The 18,914-nt window shown below is 45.7% G+C and overlaps 2 protein-coding genes across 4 annotated transcripts in view; one reads left to right on the forward strand and one right to left on the reverse strand.

The window, feature by feature from the left end:
• Positions 1-167: 167 nt before the first annotated feature.
• On the reverse strand, positions 168-18,862 carry LOC142375439 (uncharacterized). Of its 3 annotated transcripts, none has more exons than XM_075459457.1 (20): positions 18,814-18,862; positions 18,613-18,665; positions 17,528-17,807; positions 17,306-17,446; positions 17,153-17,230; positions 15,997-16,167; positions 15,736-15,832; positions 14,684-14,907; positions 13,441-13,606; positions 13,095-13,303; positions 12,372-12,489; positions 12,099-12,301; positions 11,098-11,215; positions 10,813-10,982; positions 9,068-9,165; positions 8,295-8,410; positions 8,028-8,229; positions 6,765-7,729; positions 4,432-4,719; positions 168-241 (listed from the first exon to the last, which is right to left on the reverse strand). In XM_075459457.1, the coding sequence occupies exons 4-20, from the start codon at positions 17,411-17,413 to the stop codon at positions 231-233; spliced, it is 3,342 nt and encodes a 1,113-aa protein (XP_075315572.1). In that variant the 5' UTR covers positions 17,414-17,446; positions 17,528-17,807; positions 18,613-18,665; positions 18,814-18,862; the 3' UTR covers positions 168-230. The 3 variants fall into 3 exon arrangements, with proteins under 3 accessions (XP_075315572.1, XP_075315571.1, XP_075315570.1); XM_075459456.1 differs by lacking the exon at positions 168-241 and adding an exon at positions 1,736-1,792; XM_075459455.1 differs by lacking the exon at positions 168-241 and having other exon boundaries at positions 3,952-4,719.
• LOC142375440 (transcription factor IIIB 90 kDa subunit-like) overlaps positions 216-18,914 on the forward strand; it is a 46,446-nt gene continuing 27,747 nt past the window's right edge. Inside the window, exons 1-2 of the mRNA XM_075459458.1 lie at positions 216-476; positions 1,345-1,552. Of these exons, the coding sequence (XP_075315573.1) occupies positions 1,369-1,552 (184 nt within the window). The 5' untranslated portion in view covers positions 216-476; positions 1,345-1,368. The remainder of the gene's footprint in view (positions 477-1,344; positions 1,553-18,914) is intronic.

The raw sequence follows: 18,914 nt of genomic DNA on the forward strand, positions 1-18,914 counted from the left end.
TGACGTCATCACCAGCCGCCGGTCGGAACCATTCTTGGGGTCGGAGGGGGGGGGAGGGTGTGATATATCGCTAAAAACAGGGCTCGGTTCGTCCCACTGGATCCAGCAGACGGAGTTACGGACAGAGAACACTGAATTGTGGGTAAATTTAACGTCTCGTTGTTTCCGTTGATTGAATGATTAATCCCGCTTTAGTTGGTCCCGCTCTCTATGAGCTGCGTGCGCAGCATCTACGTCACAACTGCGCGCCAAGACAAAAGAAAAACAAAAATAGATCAGGAACCTGACTAATCAATAATATTTAACCATCAGCTGGGAACCGCGGAGGTTTCAGTTTGTCTGACGGAGGAAGAACCGGATTCTGACCCGAACATGAAGCCCAGAACTCGGACGGAGTTTCTAACAGCCCCACGGAGGTTCTAACAGCCGGACCGGACTCATTTCTACCGACTGGTTCTGATCGTGGTTCTAACTCGGTGAGTTGACCCGTTGATCTGTGCCGTTAGACCTGTGAAAGTCCCCAGAGCAACAACATTTGTATTGGCTGAGCGGAATCTGAGTTCGGCTGGAGAGCTTTGGGTCACGGGTTCGAATCCCGCACCGATCCTCTGTGTGGAAGTTTTAGAAAGAGGCCCAGAGCAGGTGAGGTATGGGTGTTATCTGCTTATGAAGGATGCTGATTGATCAGTTTACAACAGGAAGGTGGAGCTTTCTGTTTAGTCCCATGTCCGTTTTCTGTTCAGGCTGCACACTGGTGGGTTTCACTGGAACCGGTTCCTCCAGCAGGATGGACCAGAACCAAACGTAAACAACCGATTCAATTCAGTTTTAGAATGGAAGTACTTTATTCATCCAAGCTGGGAAATTACTTCGCAGTTGCAGCATACAGACAAGTAAAAATAAAAATATATGTACAGCAAAAAGTGCAACAATGCAGTTGTGCGAGAGAGATGACCATTAGTGCAGAACAATGATTAACTGTTATTATACAGAGTGATGGCATGTGGCAGGAAAGATTTCCTGTATCCGTCCCTTGGACAGCGGAGCTGAAGCAGTCTGTGTGAGAAGGTGCTCCGCTGTGAGAGGGGGCTGTTTGTTGTCCATGATAGCTAACAGCTTCTTCCGTGTCCTCCTCTCCACGAGATCCGTAGCCATCAGAACCAGAAACCAGGAACCATCTACCTGGACCAGCTGGGGCTGAGAGGACAGGAAAGAGGGGACAACAAGCAGAGAGGGGCCTGATAACTGAAGGCTCTGCCTCCCAAACTGGAAGCTGGTTCCACAGAGAGGGGCCTGATAACTGAAGGCTCTGCTCTTTACTGACTCTGCGTCCCCCTCCCTCAGGTGCGCTGACCTTTGACCCCCACCATGAGCTCCCGGCTGTGCAGGACCTGCGGGGGGGCCGACATCGACGTGGACCAGGCCCGCGGCAGCGCCGTGTGCACCGGCTGCGGCTCGGTGCTCGAGGACAACATCATCGTCTCCGAGGTCCAGTTTGTGGAGGGAAGTGGCGGCGTGTCGTCAGCGGTGGGTCAGTTCGTGTCCGCCGACGGTGAGTCTGGCAGAACCAGAACCAACAGGTCGGGCCAGGTCTTCCCTGAATGGACCCTGGCACGGATCATGTAACCCACAGAACCCGGGCGGTTTACCTCGGGTTAACGTTCTGCAGGTTAATGATGAAACTTAAAAACGTTTCCGTTCAGGCAGGAAATAGAAACACACGACTGTTGAATGTGAGAAACTTTATTGACTCAATCTGCAGACGACAGGTGTTAATCAGCTGATCCTTTACCTGCGAGGACAAAAACAGTCATTAAAACAGAATTAAAAAAAAAAAAAAAAAAAATAGATTTCTCCCCTGAATCGATTATATTACATCATATCTGTGTCCAGAAAAACATCAATTCATTACATTAAGTTAAAACTAGCCCACATTTGAGCTGTGTGGACATTTCAATTAATTTAAAAAAAAAAAAAAAAAAAAAAAAAAAAGTCTTTTTGTCTCAGTCCAGCAGCTGACATTTATTTCAGCTGACACAGACCGATGTGCGTTGTTTATGGGAACAACATTCATTCTAGAACTGTATGATTCAACTCGTTTGTTTTTTATTTTATCGAATCGCAATTATCACAAATCGAATCGGCACCTTAGAATCGTGACCAGAGCATGTCGTCCCACCCCTAATTAAAACTCAGGTCCACAGAAGAGTTCACCAAGTTAAGATCCAGCCCGATGTTTCCAGCAAAGCTTTCAGACTTTGGACCCGATCAGAACATTTAGCGCCGACTGATTTCCTCCTTATGGGTCACCCACCATCAGAGAGAAATGTTCTGATCCATGTTAGATCAGATATCAGCGGGAGAACGGGTCCGTTGGCAGATCAGAACCAGGTGTGGAACACCGAATGATTTCCTGTTATTCAGTCTGACAGCAGCTCTTTGAAATGAGTCAGACAACATTTAACTGTCTCAGTCTGGGAGATCAGAACCAGAACCAGTGAATGGACCCAGCTGTTTCAGAACAATGTGGCACAACATTCTATTTTTTATTTTTCCTTATGTTATAGGTTAGTATAGGTCTTAAGCCTGATTCTTACTCGGCGCAACTGTTCTGGCTGGAGAACCATTAATGACGTCATCGAAAGCGCCAGCCCCTTCAGTTCCTTCAGCTCATAAGCGCAGTTTGCGCCGAGTATGCGTCACATTTGCAGTTCTCTCCAGACCAGCGAGCGTCACTGTTGAGGAAACAAGCTGAAAAGCATACGAAGAAAGCATACACAATGCCACCTGTGGTGTCACGTCAGCAGAGGCTGGCACATCTGATGCGGAATGAATTTACTCTGGGTGTAGAACTGTATATGTATCTCAGAGCTAAGCGGCTGCGGCAAAAACAGAAGAGAAGGTGGAATGTACGTCCTTTGCAACAAGACGAACTTTGTCAAGCGTTGTCCCAGTGTAACTTCATAGACGTGTCGTACAGATGTTTGTAGAGGCGCACCCTCTCGGTCACCGCGGTCTCTGCAGTGTTCATGTTTCCTTTTTCTTGGTCAGCTGTTTCCGGTTGAGCTCGCGCGAAGTCAGAAAAAAGTTGTGTGCGCGCCCTTGCGACGCGCGAGGATTTTCTAGCTTGCGACGGGGGGCGTGGCGGAATTTTGGGTCACGTGACCGTTTGCGACCAGCTAGTAAGAATGGGTCAAAGCGAGGTTGCGCCGAGTAAGAATCAGCCTTTAGATTAGCATAGGCTATTATGTGTATTATATGTTCAGTACAGCTCTTGTAATTAGCGTTAAAATGTATATTGTAGTATCCACATTCTCTATCCATTGCTACTGTCTTGTAAATATTTTTGGTAGAGTACTTACGGCATGTTATGGTAGCTGCTGTACGGTGTCCTGTCCTAAGGATTTCAGTGCCCAGTCCGACTCTGTTGTTCTGTGCATCTGACACTAGGGATGGGAATTGATAAGATTTTTACGATTCCATTTTCGATTCTGCTTAACGATTCGGTTCTTTGTCGGTTCCCTTATGGATTCTCATTTGGAGAAAAAGGACAACAAACCGGTCGATCAGCATCAACTTTGTTTAGTTTAGAAGTAACACGAGTCATGACCTCACAAACCCAACAACGCTGAGGTCCACATTGGTCTATCCTGGCCTGGGTAATTTAACTCTTCCTGCTCTGGTGAAAGGAGAAGCTGGAGGTAGAGGTGAACTGGGGGTAGTACCACCAGCCTCTGGCTCTGAGCCAGTCAGGCTCTGTCTCTCATGATTTCATCTAAATGTAATGCCTGAGAAGGCATTCATTTAACCTTAACCGTTACTAACAGCAGCTTTTACAATCAGGCAAATGGTGCTAACATGATAGGCAGTGTTTGTTAGTTACCTGCAGTGTTAGCCGAGGACATGCTAACGTTGCTAACGTTACTAACAGCAGCTTTTACAATGAGGCAAATGGTGCTAACATGATAGGCAGTGTTTGTTAGTTAGTTACCTGCAGTGTTAGCCGAGGACATGCTAACGTTGCTGGGTTCAGATTCACCAACGTTAGTCCGGAGCGAAAACGCGACATTCATTCATAGTTATTGCATGTTGGTAGTATTTCCTCCCTTTGGTGAAATATTCACTTTGCAAGTTGCCCTGTTATCGTCTCTTTTAGGGATGTGTAACCAAACTTTCGAGCGTTTGTACCGCTTGGGCGCCATGTTTACTGTTGGCTGCGCTGGACTCGCCACGCAACGCTGCGTGGTGACGTCATTCGCGCCCACTGGAAGCGATAAGGGAATCGTTTGGCCAAACGATTCCAAGGAATTGAAACACTGGGAACCGGTTCTCAACAAGAACCGGTTTTCGATTCCCATCCCTAGTTCAGACTCCCTGAAACCGGGCCCATGAACCCGGTTCTGGAGTTCACACCTGTGTGAGTGTCGGTACCTCTGATGATGCCCTGGTGAACGCTGGCTCCGTACCGACTCGAGTCGCCACCGCAGTCCAACCCGCTTTGGATCCTCGGGTTGAAATCAGAACCATCAGGGTCCGTTTGGGGATCAGTGGACACGGATCTTCCCGGCATGAGGTTTTGGACCTTGACTTTTGAGATGCCAAATTTGACGTGTGGCACGAAGTTCTGGAAGGTCACGGAGTCGGGGTTCTGCAGGAGTGTGGACTGGTTCTGGAGTCTTCCTGAGAGATGGGCCGGTCCGACTCTGAGGCGAGACGTTCCTGATAAGAGATGAATGAAAACTTTTATTGCGGACTCAATGTTCCATAAAAAACACATAAAACAGACAGTACAACACAAACACCAGGTAATTAGGACACAAACACATCCAAACATCTATACCAGTGCTTCCACATTTCAGAGAAGTATCACGTATCACTCTGCCTGGTATCACAGAGTAAAGATAAAATGGCATTGCTGGACCCAACAAGTCTACCCATAAATGCATACATGAAGTTCCTCAGCAGAGCATGAAAAGTGGGGACGTTAAAATTTACAAATAAAGTGCTAGCACTTGTCCATCTTGGTAGCTTCAGAAAAATCCTAAAGGCATCATTATATGCCACCTGCAGCTTCTTCAGCTTACCTGCATGTATTTACACCATGGGTTTGCTGTATAAAAAGGAGTGCAGTAGGCTCTGAAGAGATTGACCTTAACTTCATCTGTGCACATATGGGACCTGCGTGCCAACATATTAGCTTGTGCATACAATTTACGACACTGACGCTGGATATCTTCATCATCACACAGGTCATCAGTGATGTGACCCAGATACCGCACTTTACTCACTACATCCAGGGAGCCGTTTGATAAAGAAAACAAGGGAAAGTTTTGTTTTTGGTCCTCCTTAGTTCTTACAATAACAATTACACTTTTTTTATGATTGAACTTGATGTCAAATAAAAGTCCAAATCTGGAGCACACATTAAGCAATTGCTGTAGCCCAGCACTATATGGGGACATAATAACCAGGTCATCAGCATAAATGATGTCACACCAATTTTTTTTTATTTGACAACCCTCATTTGAAAGCTTGTAGCTGATGTGATGCATACAGAGTATAGCAACAAGTGCTAATTAACACCTCCTGTCCCTGGTGAGGCTTTTCTATGCTGACACAAGACCTAAAATAGACATTAATTTACATAAGAACATTCATCTATAAATACAACAGTGCAGTTCAAACTTTCATTCACTCTCACAGTTTTGGTTTGAGCCAAAATTTAAGTTTAAAGGTGAACAATTTAAACTCACTGATGGACTTAATATCTGTGGGCAGTGAGTTCCAGAGTTTACAGCTTTTGTAAGAAAAGACCGACTGTCCAAACCATGTTCTGCACTTCTGTACAGTTGTGGGTTGGAGCTGCTGCCGTTTGGTCTCTTTATAAATTCCGAGTGGTTCTGGAGCCAAATTGTGAATTAAGCATTTAAAAAAAAAAAAAATATATATATATTATTTTAGAAAACACAAATTGCTAAAACTGTCAAAGCTCAACAAATTATGTTTGTAGAGGATTTGTTGGTGATAGCAGATTGGTTTTCTGTCCATAACTTTGAGTGCTTGATTGTAAAGTGAACCCATGCAGCAGGAGATGTGAGAAAATATCCTCCCATGCATGTAGGGCCGCCTGGTTTGGAATGAAGAGCCTAATAAGTCTGAAGCAATTTATATTTCATTGATTTGTTTTGGATATGTTCTTTATGTGTGCATCAAATTTTAGTTGTGGGTCAAGAACCAATCCTAAATATTTCATTTCATTTACCGGTTGTATGGAACAAACGGGCAGATGTCTTTGGGTTGATCAGTTCCTATTAGGGGTGGGCGAAAAAAAACAAAAACAAAACAACGATTCATGTACATATCGCGATTTTTTTTAATGGGATGATTTTAAAAATCGATTTTTCTCCCCAGAATCGATTATATTACGTCATATCCGTGTCCAGAAAAACTTCATCAACTCATTACATTAAGTTATGTTAAAACTAGCCCACATTTGTGCTGTGGGGACATTTCAATTCATTTTGTAACTAAACTTTAAAAAATGCTGTACATGTTAAGCACCTCTCTTAGTCTGAAATAAATGTCAGCTGCTGGACTGACTGATGTGCATTGTTTATGGGAACGACATTCATTCTAGAAGTGTACGATTCAACTTGTTTGTTTTTTAAGGAGGAAGAAAATCGCAATACTTGTAGAAATTGCAATTATCAAGAATAGTGATACGAATCGTGACCAAAGCATATCGTCCCACCCCTAGTTCCTACCTGCGGTTTGAAGGACATCTCTCCGAAATGGGATGGTTTCCCGTCCTTTGGGTTCGGTCTCCTGTAATGGCTTCTGGTGCCGGCCCGGCTGGTCGGGGGACAGATTGGTGAGATTCGTCATGGCAGACCGGTCCGGGTGGTGGTGGCCCCCATAAAGACCTCGTTCTTGTATCTGAGGAACATTCTTCCCTCTCGGGGTGGAGCTTCTGGGCTCAGGAGGCTGTCTGGAGGTCCCGTGGTTCCGGTCCCCGCTGGCAGCCGGCGGCCCGGCGGCGTGCTGGGAGGGATTCGCTTGTTGGACGACCGGTTTCTGGTTCAGATGTGGTCCGGCAGACACAAACCTGCTGGGAGGTTTGACTCTGATGTTCTGGACGCTGAAGCGAGCGTTCCTTTTTTCAGCCGCCGTGATCTCCGGGTTCTCGGCGTCTCTGCCGGTCGCCGTGGTCGGTTCTTTGCTCATAGACCGCTGCAGCAGTTCCAACGAGTCGGGGATGGAGTGCTTTGAGTCGCCAGGAACGTGCGTTTTATAATTACCAGACAGGAGCAGTTCATTTCCTGCATGTGGTTCTAGGTATGGGTGCAGCTCAGGGGTTTTCGGTGGCTCAGGCCAACTTTTAGGCTGGTAGACCGGCCTTTCCATCCCACCAGCTGAAGATCCGTAAAGGCTCCAAGCCGGCTTCGTCTCATGGGGCTGGCTCAAGTCAGGAATGCTAAGAAACGAGTCGAGTGGAGGAGTCTGTAGATCAGGATTCTGCTTCACCGTTTCCTTCTGACCCACGCCGTTCAGAATCTCTGACGTACGCGTCAAGCTTTCCAACTTTTCCCCAACTGGAACATCAGGAATCCTCCCGAGGGCCTCGACAGTTGGGTACTCTTTGTGTTGTCCCGATATTCCACTGCCCTTTCCCAAAGAGCTCTGGGTCAGTTTGTCGAGACGGATCCACTGAGTTCTTCTGTGTGGTAACCTGGAAAGAGCTGCAGAGTTAGAGGCAAGGCAACTTTATTTATAGAGCACAAGTCATACACAAGGCAATTCAAAGTGCTTCACAGCTACAGAAAATCACAAGAAGGCAATAAAATCATTAAAAAGAAATAAAAATAAAAAAACATTAACAATAATCATTAATTCATTTAAAAGTGAAGAGTGCAGATAACACTTTCAGGTGTCATATGCACAGCTAAATAGATGTTTCAGAGCTGAGTTTAGACCAGCTACCAGCTGTAAGTCTTCCATCTACAACACCAGGAGGAAATCAAACCTACTGAGGGACGTGGTAGGCTTGAGTTTCAGAAGATGGAGGGTTTGGGGTGGACAGCAAGTTTTTATTTCTTCCTGGTGCCGTGATCAAGTGGCCGGGTTTCGGTTGAGGCTTGGGAAGAGGCAGGGTTCCCCCAGCGACTGGGTGGACTCTGTTAGCCGGGGGATTCTCAAAGCCCTGGTGGGAACAGGGTTTGTTCACCGCATCTGTCGGAGAAAAAGGATTAAACTCATGGGATTGAAACAAGTCGCACAAATTGTTGAAAACTAACCTTTGTGGCTCTCAAAAACCTTGAGGGAGCCAAATCCAGGAGCTGCTGAAGTGAATCTCCTGTCCACAGATAGTCTGTTGACCGCACTGAGGGGGTAGAAGCACCTCACCGTCACCCTGTTGGCGAGGCAGTCCATTAGTGTCCGAAGGCATTTATCCACACGGTCATGGGCTGTGTTCCAAACCGCATACTACTCCTACTACTCATACTAACTTTAACTTTTTTAAGTCCCCGGATGCAGACTAGATTCTCCTAAATGTTGGGTATGCATCATGAGGTTACTACTCGTACTCAAACTACCCAAGATGCAACGTAACGTCGCCGATCGTCATTTCCTGTCAAAACGGCAGTTTCAAGCTAGCTACAACGAGGGTAGGTTCACTTCCTGTTTTCAAAACAAAAGCACCAATTGTATGGTAATGGCTTTCCCTATGATAAAAGGCAACGGGTATTTTATTTTGGGAAAATAACAGGAAGTGCGTTAGCTCACTGCGGCTAGCTTTAGTAGCGCCGAATTCGTGGGAACAAAATAGTAAACAGCCGGTATTTTGTCAGGTTTTCAACACGTTGGGGATCTAAACGACTACTTTCTCACCTGAAAATGTTTCAAATGTTGCTAAAGTTTACAGAGTTTAGAGCTTAAGAGAAATCAGCTTCAGGCCGGCTGATTTCGGCTCGGGCAGGAGCCAAATGCATTGTGGGTAAACGCTCTGCATACTGTCTGATCGATGAGTATGCAGTTTCAAACACAGCCATGGTCTTTACTTCCTTACTTGAATTGAGATTCTCTCGATATGAAGTTCGGTCCGTCTGCAATCAGCAGTCGGTCGTGGAGGATCTCGTTCTCATAAACCACGTACCACTCCCCGACCTGTTGGAAGGGCTCAGCATGTCAACTCTTCAGGCCACACATCCCTCACCCCATACTGGTTCTACAGGTGTTTATGAGTTATGCAGTTTTCTACTCGAGAGTCTGAATATTTATTCACCAAAAACCTAAAAATATTCATTTCACAGGCAGCGAGGAAAGTGTTTAAGTTCAGAATCAGAATGGCTTTTATTGCAGGTTTGTGGACACACGAGGAATTTGACTCCGGTTACACCTCGCTCTCTTAGTGCAACAAATACAAAAATAGACAGAACAAGGCTAAAGTAGAATAAAAAACTATGAATATGTAAGAAAAAGATATATATATATATATACACACATACAGTCAATTCCGGACTACAGAGGGTGCGGCTTATATTCTCTAATTTTAAAAAGAAAGAATCCGCACCGGATTATAAGCCGCGGGTGGCCACGTAGTAATATGAGATATTCACACAGAATGTTACAGGTGAGGATTTTTAAACTTAGTTAAATGCATATGGTAACAGAAACAAATACATACTGAAAATGCTTTTTTTTCCCCCACAGTGCCTGTAACATGGCTGGTTTTAACTTAAATAAATAAAAAAGACAGTAGCCTACCAGGAAAAGTCATTGATCGCCTTCAGTTTAAAAGCTGCATCATACGCATTTCTTTGTTTGTTTTGCATGTTGAGAGTGAGTACAAATGACTGATTTACAATAATTTAGTAGTGCAAGTGTGTTTGATTTATCATACAATTCCATGGGACCACTGAACTATTCCTTAGTTGTATTGGTCTAATGTTACAGTGCAAAATGTTTTTGGCGGCATGAAAACTAAAGAAAAAAAAAAAAGCATATATTCTTCCAGAAGATGTGAAATGGGCCTCAGCTCTGACAATGTTTAAATCCAGGCTGAAAACATCTGTTTAGCTGTGCATGTGACACCTGAAAGGGTTTCATCTGCACTCTTTGCTTTTTAATTAATTAATGATTATTTTTAATGGGGTGGGACGATATGCTTTGGTCACGATTCTTGATAATTGCGACTCTACAAGTATTTTGATATAAATCAGCAATTGCAATTTTCTTCCTCCTTAAAAAAAAAACAAAACAAGTTGAATCATACACTTCGAGAATGAATGTCAACGATGAACAATGACATTTATTTCAACTGAGACAAAAAGAGGTGCTTAACATGTACAGCATTCTTTTAAGTTTACAGTTAGAAAATGAATTGAAATGTCCACACAGCTCAAATGTGGGCTAGTTTTAACATAACTTAATGTAATGAATCCATGAAGTTTTGAGTGGGCACGGATATGACGTAATATAAATCGATTCTGGGGAGAAAAATTGATTTTAAAATCATCCCATTTATAAAAAAAAAAAAAAAAAAAAAAAAAAGGACACGAATCGATTTTTCGCCCACCCCTAATTTTTTTTTACATTTTGCCTTCTTGTGATTTTATGTAGCTGTAAAGCACTTTGAATTACCTTGTGTATGAATTGTGCTCGATAAATAAAATGGCCTTGCCTATATTAGCCGCACAGTATTATAAGCCGCGGTGCTCAAAGCCTGGGGAACGTAGCGGCTTATAGTCCGGAATTTAAGGTATATAAGTATAAACAGCGATATTTCTATAAGTTGGCCATGATGAGTCTTACCATGGCCCGGGTCCCACAGGAGTCCAGCTGGAACTCAAACAGGACTCTGGTTCGGTCCCTCTGCTTGGGCCGGCAGGTGCGGTCCAGCAGACTGGTTCTCTCTGGCTGCACTGACGGCCAGGTGAAGGCGGGGGTGGCCACCACAGTCATGATCCCATCTGGAGAACAAGCTGGCACCAAAGATCAGTGCAGTCAGCACTTTGCATACTAACCACTTCATTACGAGACCAACGAGCAGGGTTAAATTCATGCTTAACCCAGTTTCAGCCGGGAGGAGGCAGTTACCTATCATGTCCTCCGTTCGGAAGAGGCAGCGTTTAGAGGCCGATGCCTGGACTTCCAGAGTTTTGGAGTCTCTTAATAGCAGCTTAAATATTGCGTAGAAGTTTGATAAGTTGATCTCCTGGAAAATTAAAATGGCATGTTTATTTACATAACTAAGGATCAGTATTACTCTGCATGTCATTTTAAAGTCCAGATGGTTCACTCTAACATACTATTAAAACTAATTTGTCGTCGTCTGTAGACGATAAGAGATGCACCCGGTTGGAATGAGTAGATCCTCTACACCAGTGATACTCACTATTTTTTTTTTATTTTTCCCACAAGAGCCACATTAGCAGCAAAATCGAGGTTAGAGCCACTTTTACCACAACATACTAAAGTCCCCTTTTACAAATATGCATTTCTACATAAAACATCCCACAAAAAAAAGAAACAACCAATACATTTTCAGTTCAGACCACATTTACCTTAATACTGGGATGAGCAGAAGCTGGCGTGCTTGTTGTAATCATAGTGAGACAGTCAGGATGAGCATGGTTTTTGCCCTTTTTTTTTTAAAAGTCAAAAACCATGCATTGTGCCTGCATCTCACGCTGGCTAAAGGAGTTAGCGTGCACTACGGTCAAGTGTGACGGTGGTTTAAGCGGGCTGCGTTGCCAGATTTAACAGTGTGCCCCCTTTAGGAAACACCATTAAGCCTTAATACTGTGCAGTATTCGCTGTGTGTTATTTGAAAAAAATATATATATATTGTTACAGTATAAGCTACTATGCGAGTGCGAGCTGCCAATTAAAGCTTGAGACGCATGTGGCTCGCGAGCCGCGCAATGAGCATCTCTGCTCTATTCCATTAACTGGGAGTAAAAAGATTCTGGTTTGTTTTATTGGCTGACATTTCCCCTCAATGTGAATATGAATTCAGATGGAAGATTTAAAGGAACGCCAACAAATTCAGGCCCTGGTTTCAGGAATCGAGATAGCTTCAGGTTGTGGAGCCTTACGTCGTAAGTGTACCCAACGGAGAAAACTGGGACTTCCAGGATGGTTCTGAGGCTGTCGTTGTGGAGGCGGTATCCTCTTTGGGCCACCAACTGGGTGGTAAGAGGCTCCTGGTCGATTCCCACTTCCCACAGACTGTGAGACTGTTTGATCACGCTGAAGGAGATTCCTCCATCCAAACACTGTGCCGTGATCTCTGGAGGGACTTCAGGGGCAGAAAGTCAGCATTAAAAACGGGTTTCACAGTCTGGACCAGTTAATAGATCCATACTTACACGCCTTGAACACCTGTGCTGAGATGAATGTGTGGTGGTGGTAGGACTCTCTCTGGGGCATCACGGTCAAAGTGAAGTTCATATCCATGTAGTACTGTAGTAGACCTCCACCCACATTCTGATGGAGAGACGGGCAACAAAACCTTCAATACAAAGATTCGGTTTAGTCCCCGCTGGTAGGACGGGGACTGAACGACCAGTTTCAGGTGGGCTGAAGGCCGCAGCATCAACCAAAACCAGCCAAAGTAAGAAAAGGCCGTTTCTAAAAACCAGAAAACAAGGTGAATCAGGAAACACTTCCCTGATCCGCCCTCTGAGGACATCACCTGCTTCGTCCCAGCTCCTTACGCACTTATTTGTTTCCTAAATTGTCTTCCATGTGTCTCGGTACCTGACTTACCGCACCTACTCTAGCACTAGTTCTGCTCTCAGCTGTTTGGTTGGAAGGAAATGCACTTATGAGTTCTTGTGAGCTGAAGTTCTTTTGCCTACCGATGTGGAACACACTGATTGTAAGTCGCTTTGGTTAAAAGCATCTGCAGAATGACCGTAATGTGATGTTTCAACCTAAGTAAGAAAAGGCTGTTTCTAAAAACCAGAAAACAAGGTGCGCAGGATCCGCCCGGCATCCGCCCGGCATCCGCCCGGCATCCGCCCGGCATCCGCCCGGCATCCGCCCGGCATCCGCCCGGCATCCGCCCGGCATCCGCCCGGCATCCTCACCATCCAGCGCACGGCAGCGTGATCGAAGGGCAGCTGCAGCTCGTAGGAGCGGCTGCCGTTGTTGTGAAGAACCGGACTGATGTCCAGGCCTTGTTGTGGCTTCCCCGACAGCAGCAGCTGCTTTCCGTTGATCCAGACTTCCTCCAGGATGACGTCATCTGGGATGTTTCCCAGGTAGACACTGAACACCTGGTCACCACCGATGGTCCCTGCAGGACGATTGAAATACATCTTAATGTGCAGAAATGTGTAGTTTTTCCAGACGGCCTGCAGAGAGGATGGTTTCTCCAGGTGGAAACTGTTTGACACTTTCAGACTCTGGGTTTTACTGCCCCAGAAACCTTACAGTTGAGGCTGAAGGGCGGGCGGCAGATCAGTGGCGTGGTCAGCATTTTCAGCGTTCTGTACTTCGTGTCGAGGCTGCTGCCGTCATCGTAGACCAGAGAGAAGACTTGTTCATACAGCAGGAGAATCTTATACTCCTCCTGGTACATATTGGCCTCCACCAGACTCTGGAGAAGAAAGACTAGTCAGATCAAACCTTCTGATAGAAATGAATCTGTCGTTTCAGCAGGACATCAGCAGGGTTCTAGCTAGCGCAAACTTTGCTATAATTTTGGACCGCAACGCTTATTTTCAATACAGCTTAACGGCATTTTTTCTGTATTTATTTGTACAATAACGCCAGATCAATGCCATTTTCACCTTTCTGAAAAACTTGACACATTTTTCGCGATGGCAGCCAAGAAAGGTTGCGCTGCCTGTCAGTACAACCGCAGACGAGACTGTAGCTCCAGGCAGAGGCACTCCGCGTCCGCGGCTCCTAGAATCTCTAAGAGCGCTCCGTAGCCATGGTTACTCACACACGCAGAAGCGCACACGTAAGGGGATTCGGCAGAAATCATGTTAGAATAGCTGGAGCCTATTTTACCCGTCCCTATTTGAGGTTAGCAAAAACGGTCAAGGCTGCTGTGCTTTTTCAAAGCTTCAGTGAGGAGGTGCGTTTGTACAGCAGCTGTACGAAACAGCAGGGAAACAGCACAGGGAGCACGTAAACTCCCAAAACTGGTGCACAGAGATGGGCAGAACTTTGGGGAAAGAGGGAGAGTTCTGTAAGAATGTGTGGAAGAAGCTACGGGACAGATACCTGAAGGCAAAGAAGAGGGCAGAGACTCTGTTGATGCCGGGGGCTTCAAACCTTCACCTCTATTAACTGAATTAAAAAATTAAAACGATCCGAATACTGCAGCAGTATCATTAATGACAGTATTCTTTCGTGGTTTAATCTCTTTTCCTGGTTATGTCAGTTTTAATGTCTTCTGACAAGGTCCATTATGAAGGTAACACACTGCCAAAAGCAAAGATGGGAACATCTCCCATTAAGACTTTGTTTTTAAAGTACAATTTCTCCCTTTGGGTAGCCCTAGAATGGCCAATTTTTACCTTAAATTTCAAAAATCCCCCCCGGGCTTGGTCGCTTCGCTCGCCTACACCACTACGCTATTATTTCATCCTAGCTAGAACCCTGATCAGCATATACAACAGTTATCGGTCAAAGCTCTTCCCTCTAAAGCTTGGGTGAACTGTACCTTCCTGTAGCCACCTTCTGCCCCAAAAGGGATGCTGATTTTCACCAACCCTTCCTGCTGAACCAGAGTGAGTCCTCGGGAGGTGGCGGTGGGTTCATCCAGCAGCACCCCATCGAGCCCCAGGCTGAAGCTCCGACTGTCGAAGCCTGTTCCCTCCCCAACCAGAGGGGGCAGGACCTCGGGGATGTCCCACAGCAGCCGGCTGCCGTCAAAAGAGCCCGAATCTGAAAGAATGCACAAACCATCCTGAGCTCAGCTTCAGACTGCACCTCGCTTCCAGGGTTAGGGGTCATCTTTAGGGATGGGAATTGATGCGATTTTTACGATTCCAATTCCATTTTCGATTCTGCTTAACGATTCGGTTCTTTGTCGGTTCCCTTATCGATTCTCATTTGGAGAAAAAGGACAACAAAGCGGTCGATCAGCATCAACTTTGTTTAGTTTAGAAGTAACACGAGTCATGACCTCACAAACCCAACAACGGTGAGGTCCACATTGGTCTATCCTGGCCTGGGTAATTGAACTCTTCCTGCTCTGGTGAAAGGAGAAGCTGGAGGTAGAGGTGAACTGGGGGTAGTACCACCAGCCTCTGGCTCTGAGCCAGTCAGGCTCTGTCTCTCATGATTTCATCTAAATGTAATGCCTGAGAAGGCATTCATTTAACCTTAACCGTTACTAACAGCAGCTTTTACAATCAGGCAAATGCTGCTAACATGATAGGCAGTGTTTGTTAGTGGATCGAAAACGCGACATTCATTCATAGTTATTGCATGTTGGTAGTATTTCCTCCCTTTGGTGAAATATTCACTTTGCAAGTTGCCCTGTTGTCGTCTTTTTTAGGGATGTGTAAGCAAACTTTCGAGCGTTTGTACCGCTTGGGCGCCATGTTTACTGCGCTGGACTCATTGACGTCATTCGCGCCCACTGGAATCGATAAGGGAATCGTTTGCCAAAAAAAAAAAAAAAAAAAAGCCAAACGATTCCATGGAATTGAAACACTGGGAACCGGTTCTCGATTCCCATCCCTAGTCATCTTAGAGGGGAGAACTTACTGACTGCGCAGGCCATTGACAAGTCGATCATCACCACCACCAACTTCTGCTTGAAAAACAGAGACACCCCCACAGCCTCGACAGGGACGCCGTCCATCTACCAAACACTTTGTTAGCATTAGCCTAAATTCAAACAGCAACAACTGTCCACAGATTCACAGAGACTCGTCCAAGTCTGTTGGCATGCCAACACATGAGGTTACGGGAAGGTTTAACACTCATTTCTTAGAGTTTATACCTTTGTTATTTACGGGTACCCACCATTGTGACCTCGGCATGAGGCTGTTTGTACGGAGAGCGGAGCACCACCCTCTTTGTGGTGGCGGTCAGCCTGTAGCCCCACCTCTGGGCCTCGGGGATGGACATGGAAGATGGCTGCCCATCGCTCTGCAGGAACATCAGCTGCCAGGCCACTCTGGCCTTCCTCTGAGCCTGAACACCACAAACCAGCCAGACTCGGCTCAGTTAAGCTGGGCCTCAGACTTCAGTCATTTACATCCCTGATAAAACTTCTACAGTGGTGCTCAACAGGCTGCAGACCTGACCTCTCAACCTGGACTGAGACTAAGGCTTCATTTACACTGCAAGTCTTGATGCCCAAATCTGATTTTTTTTTTTTTCCAACGTGTGGTTACACGTACTTTAATAATGTGACTCATATCTGATTCACGCGATTACACTTGCCTATCACCTGAAACATGGCGCATGCCTACTTAAGTGTTTACCAAACTCTGCTGCTGAGGCAAATGGACGACGTTGACATCGGTGTGATGCTAGTGTTGCGGTACATGGCAATTTAATTTTGGTTTGTATCTCCTCCTCTCCCCAAAGACAGGTCACTTCCTCAACTGTCCACTGCGCCTCGTTGGTTTTGACCTCCGACATGTTCCTTGTATGTTTATGCGTCTCGTGCGACAAAAAAAAAAAAAAAAAAAAAACTAAATCGTTGCATATTTAATGACGTGTGGAACACAATGTGTAAGAATATCCGATCTGCCTGTTTACACGGCAGTAGCATTGTCACATATACGATTCGTATCTAATAAATTTCCACATATGAAGGAGGCCTGTATCCGATCTCAAAATAGCCGAATGCATGCGTCCTTGTCCCACTTACATGGTCAAAAAACATATCCGACCTGTGTCACATGAGCAAAAAATAAATAAATAATCGGAATTGGGTAACATTTAACTGACAGTGTAAATGTAGCCTTAGTAAAGTTACTCAGATCTCAGCTGGACATGTGGCCAAAAGTAAAGAAAGCACAGAACTTATTTTAAGGCTTTAGTTTCACCATGAAGATGCGCCAAGATTCCTGGATGACCAGTTTTTAAAATAGATAAATAAGTGGACCACAGACGAATCAGGCCTGAGGAGAAACCCTGAAAAAGTTACGCCAGCGATGGTGCGATTTACCTGAGAGAGGGCCTCGTGCCACACCGGCCCCCCGTCTCCCCTCTGGCCTCCACAGGACGACTCTCTGTTCACGTTCACCTGTCGACATCACAGCGTCAGATCTGAAACCAGTTCAGCCGACTGGTTCCGACAGGTGAGAAAGGGTGGCCTCACCTCCATGTAGCCCTCCTCACACATTACTTCCCTGTGGGTCCAGCTGAGGCCAGAACATACGGCGGAGATGGACCTGCTGGTCCACCGGCCGCCGCCGTCACTGACCATCACGTTAAACTTGAATGTGAACACCTCGTCGTCCTGGAAGAAAAGCACAGCTGAACACCTGCCAGAACCACAGAAACTACCTGGCTGCTGGGTGGAGCTGCCGGGTGGAGCTACCTGGTTGTGGGTGAAGCAGGAGTAGTACGAAGCCCTGAAGGTGGCGAAGCCGTTGGTCTGGAGGGAGCCGACGGTGTAACCACAGCGCGAGGCGAGCTGGTCGCTGATGGAGTGGACTTCGTGTCCATCTACGTTGGGATGTTACAGATGGTGAGATGCCAAAGAGTCACGGCGTTTGGACTAAGAGCGACAAACTGACCTATAGCCTCGAAGCGAGGCGTCTGTGCTGAGGCCACACGGATCCACAGGAAACGATCCCGACACTCGGACTGAACAGAACCTGCTGACAGAGGGATCACCGTTCAGTCCTGGCCACAACTTTAGAGAAGAAGAGTATTCAAAGTTTGCTGCTTCACTTTTAAGAGCTTTCACTGGTAAACTGAACTATAAAGACCAACATTTCACTGGTAAACTGAACTATAAAGACCAGCATTTCACTGGTAAACTGAACTATAAAGACCAGCATTTCACTGGTAAACTGAACTATAAAGACCAACATTTCACTGGTAAACTGATCTATAAAGACCAACATTTCATTGGTAAACTGAACTATAAAGACCAGCATTTCACTGGTAAACTGAACTATAAAGACCAGCATTTCACTGGTAAACTGAACTATAAAGACCAGCATTTCACTGGTAAACTGAACTATAAAGACCAACATTTCACTGGTAAACTGAACTATAAAGACCAGCATTTCACTGGTAAACTGAACTATAAAGACCAGCATTTCACTGGTAAACTGAACTATAAAGACCAACATTTCACTGGTAAACTGATCTATAAAGACCAGCATTTCACTGGTAAACTGAACTATAAAGACCAACATTTCACTGGTAAACTGAACTATAAAGACCAGCATTTCACTGGTAAACTGAACTATAAAGACCATTTATTCATGGCTGTGTTCACTCCCTTGGATTGGAAGGGATACCAACCCTGCTTTAAGTTATTTGCACTTCATCAGAGCCTCTTCAGAACATTTAGCAGTTTATGCAAACTCCCATCCTCAAAACTGAAGCAGCAAACTATGAAACTATGACTGAAGACGCAGCAAAGAGAAATAAGCAGTCAAAGCAGTTTACCGTCCAGTTGGCCTCCTGGTTTGCCTTCTGTGAGCCCACAGATCAGGACCAGCCTGTGGAGAGACAGCAGTGAGGTTCAGCTCTTACCTGCTCAGGTGAGACCTGCTCAGGTGAGGCCCGCTCAGGTGAGGCCCGCTCAGGTGAGACCTGCTCAGGTGAGGCCTGCTCAGGTGAGACATAATCCTGTTCTGGTAAACTCACCCAAAGTAGAAAACAGGCGTTTTCATGATGAAGCTGCAGACACACTCAGGCTGACTGAGTCTCAGGCTCTTTGGGGGAAACTGCCTCTGCTTCCAGGTGAG

The sequence above is a fragment of the Odontesthes bonariensis genome, chromosome 24 (assembly GCF_027942865.1).
Source record: "Odontesthes bonariensis isolate fOdoBon6 chromosome 24, fOdoBon6.hap1, whole genome shotgun sequence".
Classification (NCBI taxonomy): Eukaryota; Metazoa; Chordata; class Actinopteri; order Atheriniformes; family Atherinopsidae; genus Odontesthes; species Odontesthes bonariensis.